The 10,986-nt window shown below is 31.6% G+C and overlaps 1 protein-coding gene across 1 annotated transcript; it reads left to right on the plus strand.

Annotated features, from left to right (window-relative positions):
• Nucleotides 1–619: 619 nt before the first annotated feature.
• On the plus strand, nucleotides 620–3,228 carry EAF01_009004 (uncharacterized protein). The gene is made up of 8 exons (XM_038917260.1): nucleotides 620–1,678; nucleotides 1,733–1,876; nucleotides 1,938–2,151; nucleotides 2,202–2,301; nucleotides 2,344–2,456; nucleotides 2,507–2,722; nucleotides 2,790–2,900; nucleotides 2,957–3,228. Exons 1-8 carry the CDS (start codon nucleotides 1,536–1,538, stop codon nucleotides 3,101–3,103), a joined length of 1,188 nt encoding a protein of 395 aa, XP_038766865.1. The 5' UTR covers nucleotides 620–1,535; the 3' UTR covers nucleotides 3,104–3,228.
• The last annotated feature ends 7,758 nt before the right edge of the window (nucleotides 3,229–10,986 follow it).

Here is a 10,986-nt window from a genome sequence, read left to right on the forward strand (position 1 = left end):
GCTACAAGTCGTCAGATTCTTTGCAGCTGCGAAATGTGTTACGTCATATTGTGAGCACAGTGGAGAATGCTACTGTATCCACTTTAATCCTAGGTTCCAAGGCGTCGAAGTCTAAAGCTGAGCTGAACTTGAGGGACTATTCGAGTGGTGGTCCACTTGCCGAAAACAAGTCTCTCCACTTATCTTTTCATGCAAACATAACCCGCTGCAGAAAACGATCGATATAAGCATATTCATGAAGGCGTTTTAACCGGTTCTTGACGCCCAATAAGCCTTTCACCATAGATCGCTTCTAACAAAACTATCGCCTAGGTAAGCATAATTCCCCTTGTAAGTGTACCGTTACCGTTTTCTGCAAGGTGGGGTATGCTTATCTTGACAATTTCTTTTCGCAAGTGGAGCCAAAAGGTAAGAAGAGCTGAGGGGTACGGCTTACCCATCTCAGTAATTTTTAAGGTTATGATACGCATCGGAAGTTGAGTAGAATTGTGCCGGGGTGACGAAGTCCTCCACATGACGGTTGGAGGTTATTCCCTTTTACTCAGTAACACGTCCCTCACGCAAGTTACTCAATCACGAGACAATGTTATGACCTTTACGATAGAGGTATGAGAATAGTAGCGCCACGTATGAGATCCAGCTGTCACAAGTTTAATGCAACTAGCAGAAAATAATTGTCCACGAATTGAAGATTGACTGGGATCGGCTACTCGAAACGGACGCTGCGTGTGATTACGAAAAGTCTTAAATGGCGCAATATTTGCTTAAGGCAAGTGCTGTCGATCAAATGGGGTATACTAATGCGCAGATGTGCGACTTGGTCTTGCTGTTCGTTCGTTGACATCAGTTGACCAGAATGATGTTCTAGATTTTAGGTATCCTGTTATGATGCAATAAACACTAATACAGAGGATGGCCATTCTCAGCTAGTTACGTGCCGGATAAGCAAGCCAGGGTCTACGGTTTCGCTCCTTCTTTCTCCTCTTCTTATTGCTTATAGTGGAGTCGCACACTAATTAGTGACGAGGCTTGCGTAGAGCGAGCTGGTACGTGGGCGTGAATCAGGTTAAGTGAAATGCACTGTACACGCAAAATTGATACCTGCTGAATCGGGACCGAAAGTCACAGAGGCTCGTTGTGGCTTCAACGTCAAGGAGCTGATGAGACTTTTTCTCAATGCACTTCTGTACGGTGTAGATCTTAAGTTGCATGAGCTGAATCGGGAGCTCCTTCACCAACGGAAATTAATCAATTTTGTGTTTGACATTTGAGGCTTCTGCAGCTTGAGCAATTAGCTATGCCACGATTTTCTCCAGCAAGGCTACGAATTTTATGACACGTTACGAAGTGCGCACTCATAAGATGGGGAATTAGCTCAGTCGAACTCAATTTGGTGCTTGTTTGTTCGGAATTGTTCCAAAAGTAAAGGCAATATTTCAGCTTTTCAGCTTTTCAACTTGACTGAACAGGTCTAAAATTTGTTCATTTATATTACCTCACACTGTCATTTGAGCGACAATCTGAAAGCTGCCAGAATGGGAGGCGGTTCAAGCATGCCAGAAGTCGGCATTGGTGATATCTTCTATCCTGATAATCCTAAGAGAAGAGCTCGTGCTGAACAGCTCTCGAACGAAACAAAATGGTGGTGTGCAAGGTTTAACGAACAGAAAGAAACACTGTAAGAGATACCATGCTATCCTAAGCGTTTCAACAGCTCATCGAATATGCATAGTGATAGCCTTGAGCCAGTTGTGCGTAGTCGAATTGATGCGTATCTCAAGAAATTCGGATACGCCACGCTTGACGATCTTGTGAGCAAGGTCAACAGCACATTGAGTGGAGATGCCCTCAAGAAGTGGACAACTCTGAAGACAAGGTGAGAAAAGGCTGTTTGTCCGGCTAAAACTTTTGTCCAAAAATTGTGCTTATTCTCCTAGTCTTTCACAGGAACACTGGCTAGACAACTTCTTGCTAACTATCAGCGGCATAGTGGCGGCCGGCAGTGGAATAGTCCTTGGAGGCCTCGTGTTGTTTTCCGTTATCTCTGGTCCAGTGGGGTGGTCCGTTTTCGCTGGTGTCAGCGCCGCAATGGGGGTGGTAGCTCTAGTCGCAGGTTTAATAGATGTCATAAATGGAGGACAAGAGAGACAGGTAAAGATGCCCACCAAAAACGGCCTGAAGAATCAACTTACGTGACATAGAAACTCCGAAAAGCGATCGACGACCTGTATAGTGCGCGACTCCAGGCAGCTCAAACTTACCGAAAGCTCGAGGTCTACAACAATTGGGTTATTGCATTTAGTATGTTTCAATTGCAAATTTTTAACATATGCTGACCTTCAGGCGATTTCTTCAAGGACGAGTGGATCGAGCTGAGCCCAGAAATCTTCGAGAAGAAGTTTGGACAAGGCTTCCGCAATGATTTTTACAAGTTCGACCGAAGCACTGTTAATAATGTGAGTTGATTATCTGTTTATGTGTTTGTGCTAGCAGCTGACTTCAGTAGGAACTCAATCAACATGATCGAGAAGTGAATGCTTGGACCAATGAAGATCCGGCTATCGCCAACATCAGTAGCATGGTGCTCACCGCAGCAGCAATGCCGATGGCTACTGCAATGGTGGCACAGGGTGAGACTGCTCTGCCCGAATCTAGCCATGGAGGCACTGTCGATGTATCGGAGACTAGCAAGCCAGAAGTGTTGAGCAATCCACTGATCGAAGTAATTAAAACTGCACCAACTTTTGTTCGATGCCAAAGTAAGATGTCGTGGTACTGACAAGTTTTAGGGAATCTTGGATGTACACGTTACAGCCGATGGCGGAGTCCAGAAGAATCTGAGAGTAGAGCTGCAAGAAGTTTTGTCAACGACTGCTTTCACCGTGTTAGACTTGGCTACGGTAAGTCAAATATACTTATGATTTGAACATGCCATTTCTGATACTGATCTTCGTAGTCCGAATTGCTTGGAATTCGCGCAGAAGTTGCTGATTCAACCAAACCAATGAAGATGTTAGAGGATATGAAATTCTCTGTGACAAATTTCTCTACAATGGAAACATTACATAATTGTATATTCTTTAAGCAGATATTCGCTTCATAATACTCATGTTACTTAACGATGAAATAGTTAACTAGTTATTAGATTTGAAGAATGGATTGTTGCTTTCTGTCAGGGTTTTATAGTAGGGAATATGTCGACCAAACACCGGGAGATGAGTAAGAGATTATATAAAAGTTTATTGTAATCTAGTCAATACTAATCATATGCCCTGGCCTAATCCCGAGTGTGTATGCTAGTCTTTTTATGGTCTTTCTAATACTAATAATCTTATACTCTATTGCTTGAATTCTTTAATCTCTTCCTCTAAACTTTAGACTAGTTATAAGTTAAACCTATAAATTCTTAGATTTACGTAGTAGTCCTAGCGTATCCGGGGTTCACCCAAGTGACTAACTCGTGTTCGCGGTGACTCTTTTAGTGATCAACTAACTAATATATCTAGTATATTAATATTCTCGCACTTGAACTTTAGACATTCTATATCTAAGTACCTAACTATTGTTCTAAGGATTTTATTAGTGGTTAGCATTAGTAGCGACTCATTTCGACAGGGGGGTGATAATCCAGTCAAAAACCCTCTAATTGATTACTTATTCTTTTTATCTTTAATATTGATTAATCTAAAGAGTATTTATTGATAACTAATTTTGATAAGATTAAAGAAAAAGTTATAATAATTTATAAAAATAAAGGAATAATTATCTATTAAAAAATTATCAAAAGTCATTAATTAATCATTACGCTTTTGAATTTCAATTTAAGGCTTTTTGAAAATTTAAAAAAAGAAATGAATAGGAATTCAATTAAATTATATTTCTTTGAAATAGAAATAAAAGTACCTAATACCCCACTATCTAATATTAATGATTTTATTAATATTAATTAATATTTAGAGTTCTTAAGATTAAATACATATATATATTATTTTTAGAGATGAAAATAACCAAGAAGAGTTTTTTTCGAAATAAGTCTCTAATTTATATCGTATTTAAATTAGAAAATCATTTTATATCTTTTCTCGTAATCGCTAAGTTAATACCTACTCAAATTAAATAATTGTTATTATTAAAATAGGAAAAAAGGTATATTATATTTGTTCAAGATATTCAAAATATTTAATCTTATTATCATATAGAGTAATCATATCGAATAAATTAGTAAAAGAGATTTTCAAAAGTTTCCATAATAATCTAGACCTTTTAGTATTCAATAATCTTATAAAAGGATTTTTTTAAAAAAAAGATTCTTAAATAAATAAAAAAGAAGGAAAATCTCTTCAAAAAGCTTGATTTATTTCGAGAAATACTTTCAATAAGATTATTAATATATAAAAACAAAACATTTATATAATATTTATAATTTCTTTACATAAGAAAATAATATCCTTAATATTTCGATATAATAAAATTTATAATAATAATTCTAAAATATAATAGAGATTATAATATATTATTAATTATCTAAAAAGGAAGTAATAACCTTTAACAATATAGAATATATATTATATTAAAAATTAATATTATAATCTATTTTATATTTATTATATAATTCATTTTAAATTATTAATATATCTAATATAAATTAAAATTTATTATATAATTATTAATTTTCTTTATTATAAAACTTTGAACCTTTTTTATCAAAAAAAAAACTTTATTAATAAAATAAAATAAAAATAAAGATAATAGATTTTAATAGAAACTAATTTAATTCAATTTTAAAGAAAGAAAATTAGAATTAGAATATTTTATAATATAAGATTAGAATAAGAATAATTAATATCATAAATGAAATTTATTGAATTTAAAAGTTAATAATTTAAAGATGAAGATATTTTTATAATAAAATAGTAATATATTGATTATAAGATTTGATATATTAAGAGAATTTAAATAATGTAGGAAAGAATAGTAAAGATAGATATAAGAAATAAAGAAATATATGAATTATGAGAAAGTAAATAAGAAGATTAAAAGTGTCTATAATATAAAAAAGTTTTATAATATTAGTTTTAAATAGGCTTTAAAGAGGAATAGATTTTTAACTATTTTTCTTTATTTATTTTATATAATTGAAAACATATCGATATATTATATAGTTAGTAGAGCTTAGTCATAGATAGATTGAATTAATTAAGACTTTATAATTACTACTATATTTCCAGAATTCAAAAATCTTTTAGAATTAAATAGCGTTTTTTAGGGTTTTTATTAGTATTATTCCTTGTTAAGTTCTACTTTTAGAATTTTATTTAGTATTGATTAATATCTCGCTTGATATTAGAGCTAATTTATTAAAAATAACTTTTCTGAAATTTTTTAAAAAAACTAAATTGATTGAATTAGTTTTTATTTAAATCGGGATTAGGTTGTTTTTTACTCAGAAAAATTTAGTTTTCTTTGTTTTTATTATAGGTATACAAAGACTAAAACACGAGAAAACCAAGGAAGAATTTTCTTGAAAAAACCCATTAAGCTTTATTATATTCGAAATAGGAAACCTTTCAATACCCCCTTCCATAGTTGTCAAATCAATACCTATTCAGGTTAGAAAGATATTATCATTAACATCAAGAAAGGAAATCTAATATATCTATATCAATACTATTAATATTAGCACTATTAATAATAAACTTATTATATTAAATATAATTAATAAAAAAGATTAAATTATAAATTCCTGTAATGATTTAGGCTTTTCAGTATTCGAAAGCCTTATAAAAGAATCTCAATTATAAAAAAGAAGGTTCTTAAGCATAGAAAAATAAAGGATGAAAACTCTTCAAAAAGATCCTACTTTTTTCAAGAAATATTTTACAAAAGATAAACCAATATAATATTTAATATTCTACTAATATACTTATAACTATTCTATACGTATAAAAAGAAAAGCTAAATCTTTCAAAAAATATTCATAATATGTTTGATTCAGGTGTATAGTATTTTATATTAGTATATAATATTATTATGAAATACTGATTACGATATTACTATTTTATATAGTATACGATATATCACCGATTATAATTGAAGGAGTAGTGATTCTTTAATATAAAATGTATATTATTAAAGCAATAATATTCTGATATTATTATATTTACTATTTCGATCTCATTCAATCATTTAGTTTTATAATATAGTCTTATTCTCTATATCAATAGAATAATTCGATAGGTTCTAATATATTGTATTCTATATCGATAGGATAATTTGGTAGGAGAAAAGGAAATAAGAGATATTAGATATTAAAAAGAAATTATATATTATTGATATATTATAAAAGAAGATAAATATAAGGCTTATAAGTAATGAATTAGAGATTATAATAAAATGATCTCTAAAGAATTTGAAGTATTAAAGAACAAAGACAATTCTTTAAAAGGGATATAATATTATAACTAATTATAGCTTTTATAATATTTTAAAAGGAATCAAATAAAAAGAGATGAATTATTATAATAGAATAAAAAGCATAAAAAGCATAGAGTTTTTATAAGTATATTAGGGGATTTACAAACAAAAGGTTTTTGAATAGGATGGATATATAATATAAACAATTTAAAAGATTTGAAAGGATTACTTAGAAGGTTGTTTAAGGGTTTTAATAGGGAAGTTCGAGGGGGGGTAGGTTTTTATTTCTTTTTCCTATCTACTTCATTCAATTATAATCATATACAGGCGTATTGTATAGTCTTAGTATAGCTAGATAGACCGAATCGATTAAAAATTTACTACTACTACTATACGAAGACTTATATCATGATAATTATTATATTAACTATATAAGAATAAGAGTAATATATTCTTGTTAATTAAACTAAACTAATAAGAATAATAGATTCATTCAATATATTTTTAAATTAAAATCCTTAATATCTATTTTATTAAAATACTAAATTGAAGTTTTTTGCTTCAAATAAATTTATAAATCTTATATATAATTTTAATCCTTAAGAGCTCTATAAGATTACTTATAATAATATTTTTAATAGAAATATATTTAATCTTGATATATCTCTTTACAACTTTTTGTTATATATAATATTATTAAATATCGATATACTTTATATATTATATATATTAAACTATGATATTTGAACTCAATTAAGGAAAATATAATAACAATTTATTGAACTAATCTCTAAAAGATTAATTCCTTAGCTATAGAGAAAGAGTATTCCGATATCAAATAATATATATATAAGCTCTTAATATAATTATTATTTGTGAAATTATATCGATTTATGTTTTTATTAAGTTTAAAAACAATATAAAGATAAATTGTTTTTTATAAATCATAAAATATCTATTTAGCCTAAGATATATATTTTATTAATAAATTGATATGAAATCGAGAAAGAAGTCTTAAAGAATGTATAATATCTGATTATATTAATACAATAATATGGTTTTCCAATTTAATCTATTATCAATAAAGCTTAATATTAGTTATTAATATTTAACCTATATATAACATTATAAAATCTTTTAAACTTATATTAAAAAGAGTTTGATAAGCTTAGAATTCTCTAACTCAAAATACTTTAGTATCTTTTTAATATATATATCTTATAACTTAATTATATATACCTTTCGATTCAAAAGAATTTGAATTCTTAGGAAATAAAATATAGATCCTGAATTCTTTATTTAGAAAGTATTGTTGAATTTATCTTTATAATAATTCTATCTTTATTAATAGGTTTTATAATCAGAAAGTCATTAATATATATTAGAATTATAATATTAATAAGAGATTTATAATATATACTACTATTTATATAAGTAAGTAAATAGTCTAGCTTTATAAGCTTTAATAGTAACTTTTTTATTTTGAATAAAAAACCTGTTTAAGTTTATATAGAGCTTTTAGAAATTAACAAATTGTTTTATTTTTGAATGAACTCTAGATATATAACTCAAAAAAAAAGTAAAGGAATATTAATATAAATAATGTTTTTATTTAATATAGTATTATTAAGAAATATTATAATAATGTTCATTTATTCAATCTTTTAATCAAAATATAAAGTAAGTATAAATATCATCTTTCAAGTAATACTTTTATATATACTTATATAGATTTAAAAAATATCTCTTTCTCTTATATATAATCCTTAATAATTTAGTAAACCATATACTTTATGATTTTATTATCTTTATTATATTTAAATTTTGAAAACTAACTTACTATCAAAAACTCGATATTCTAAAATTACTTTGTTTTAATGAAAAAGTTTTAAAAGGTTTTTAATGCTAAGAAAAGTCCATTCTTTTTTGATAATTAATTCCTAAAATTTTATATTAAGGCTAATTAAAGTCCTCTCAATAATACTAAAGTCTTTATTAAATATTTACATTTTAAAGGTAGTATATAATATTTATTAAAAATTTTGAATTTTAAAATTAAATAAAAGCTGAGATAATTAAGCGAATGTTATTATAGAATGTATATTGTAAGAGTGATTTAGAATTAAAATAGATAATTGTTACGGGAGCTGCCTCTAGGGTCACGTGGAAGTGTCTAGAGTTCTCTCGAGGTGGTTTAGACTAAACTTCAAGTAGGAATTCAATAAGGTTGGTAACTGGTTGCAATTCTCGTAACTATAGTAATGAAACTAATGATTGTTCTTGAGCACGAAGCTCTACATTGTAATGAAATCCCATTCCCTTATATAGACCTTCGTACTGTACTGGAGCGTTCAGGACCTAGAGAGGTCCTGGACCTTTGGTCTGTATGGACCTACATTCCGTTATGCCTGTCATGCAGGGTCCATCACGTGCTAAGAGTCATGTGACGCGGTACCGAGGATGGACCGGCGTAACACTATCCCCTTCCTATCCTAGCGCTTGCCCCCAAGCGTTATATAGTACTAATTTACCCCACTTGGGATTATAGCCTCCTATATGGCTTTTGTTCCTTTTCCTTCTCATTATGCCACCTATTCGATCCCGAAAGTATAAAGAACGTGTTGAATTAGCTTTACTGATTGAAGCTTGTGGCATCACTATGCCTTCGTGTACTTATTGCGACAAACATTCTCGTCGTTGTATAATTTCCAAGGAAAATTCTATTCGCTGTAGCGAATGTATTCGTCGTGGGCAGAAGTGCGACATAGCTGGTCCCTCTGCTGGCGATATGATGAGTATTATTCGTGAGCAAGAACGATTAGATCAAGAGCGCGAGGCTACTTTATCTAAACTCCTTCGTTTGGACAAACAACAGCGCTTCCTTCGCAATCGCGCCTCTGAAATGATTCGCCGAGGTCTGAAAACAATGGATGAGTTGGAAGAAGTAGAGGGAAGAGAAAAGTTGGAGAATGAGCGTGTGGAAAAAGAAAAGGAAATGGCGTCTGCCTCTGTCGCTGGTCTCAGTGATAATTCCTTCGTTTTCGACCCTTCTTCTTTGGATCCTTCGATCCTTGCTTCAATGGATTCTCCCTCCTTCTGGGCAGACCCGGGTATTGCTGGTGGAACGCCTCCAACTTCTCAGGGCAGTTGAGGTTTGTTCTTGGTTCCCATGAATTTTCGGTGTGTGGATAATCTAACCATTTGATTAAATATTTGATTGTGCCTCTGACGTATTTACAATCTAGTATTGTTTCGACATCGTATATGGCGTTCGGGTTAACTGGTTCGATTTCCGTTAATGGCGCATTCGGCGCTCCTGGTGGTGCTGGTTCGAGCAAGGATATATGGAATACTGGGTGAATATTCATTGTGTCTGGTAATTTCAATCGATAGTTAACCGTTCCTATTACTTTATCAATCTTGAATGGTCCTAGTTTCCTGTGGTCGAGTTTATTGCTTGGTCTTTTGGTTTCAATGTTTCGTCGTAGCAAGTAAACTTTATCCCCCTCTTTAAGCGTAGGTTCCATACTACGTTTCGTATTGTAGTACGCTGCTGTTCTGGATGATATGAATCTTAGATCAAGAGCAAGCTGTTCTTGTAAATCTTTTAACTGTTCGACTTGTATTATTGCTGATTCGGCATTGACTTCTTGTGGTATCGGTGTTTGATATGCTTTAGGATTAAACCCAAAGTTAGCGCGTGCTGGTGTTATCTTTGTGGTTTCCGTTTCCGATGTGTTATATGCGAACTGTGCCATAGGTAATAGTTCTACCCAATTGTCTTGTCGATAATTTACATAGCATCTAAGATATGCTTCCATTGTCTGATTGGTCCTTTCTGTTTGACCGTCTGTCTGTGGGTGGAAAGCTGTCGACAGCTTTCTTTTAATACCCATAAGTGCTAATAAGGTAGTCCAGAATTTCGAGGTAAAGAGCTTGTCTCTATCCGAGATTATCTCATCTGGTACTCCATGTATGCTTACTATGACCCTGAAGAATACATATGCTAGTTGTTCAGCAGTCCATGTTTCTTTGAATGGTATCATATATGCAAATTTGGTTAGCCTGTCTACTACATTGAGTATCGCGTCGTATTCGACTCCTGTAGTAGGATCTTTTGAGAGTGGTAGTTTAACCACAAAGTCCCATGTGATGGACTTCCATGGCTGAGAAGGCATGTCTGGGGTCTGGAGCTGACCATACGGAGCATGTCGTGATGACTTGTTTCGTATGCAGGTGTCGCAACTTCCAACAACTTCTTCAACTATCGTTCTCATTCGCGGGAAATAACTGATTTCCCGGATTCTTGCAAACGTCCTTGCAATTCCTTGATGTCCATGTGCCGGCAACCCATGTTGTTCCGTCACAAATTCCTTGGTCATTTGACTCGGAATGTATACTTTCCCATGAAAGTATATGGTTTCGTTTTCTATTGTGAATCCTGGTTCTATTGCCTTGCGTATGCGTATAGCTGTAGCATCCTTGTCGTAATGTGATTGGATTTGGTTTCTGAGATGGTTGTCTTCCAATATATGAGTAGCTGCAAGCTGTGGTGCATTGTAAACCAGTGAT

This window comes from Botrytis porri, assembly GCF_014898465.1.
Source record: "Botrytis porri strain MUCL 3234 chromosome Unknown BPOR_013, whole genome shotgun sequence".
Taxonomy (NCBI): domain Eukaryota; kingdom Fungi; phylum Ascomycota; class Leotiomycetes; order Helotiales; family Sclerotiniaceae; genus Botrytis; species Botrytis porri.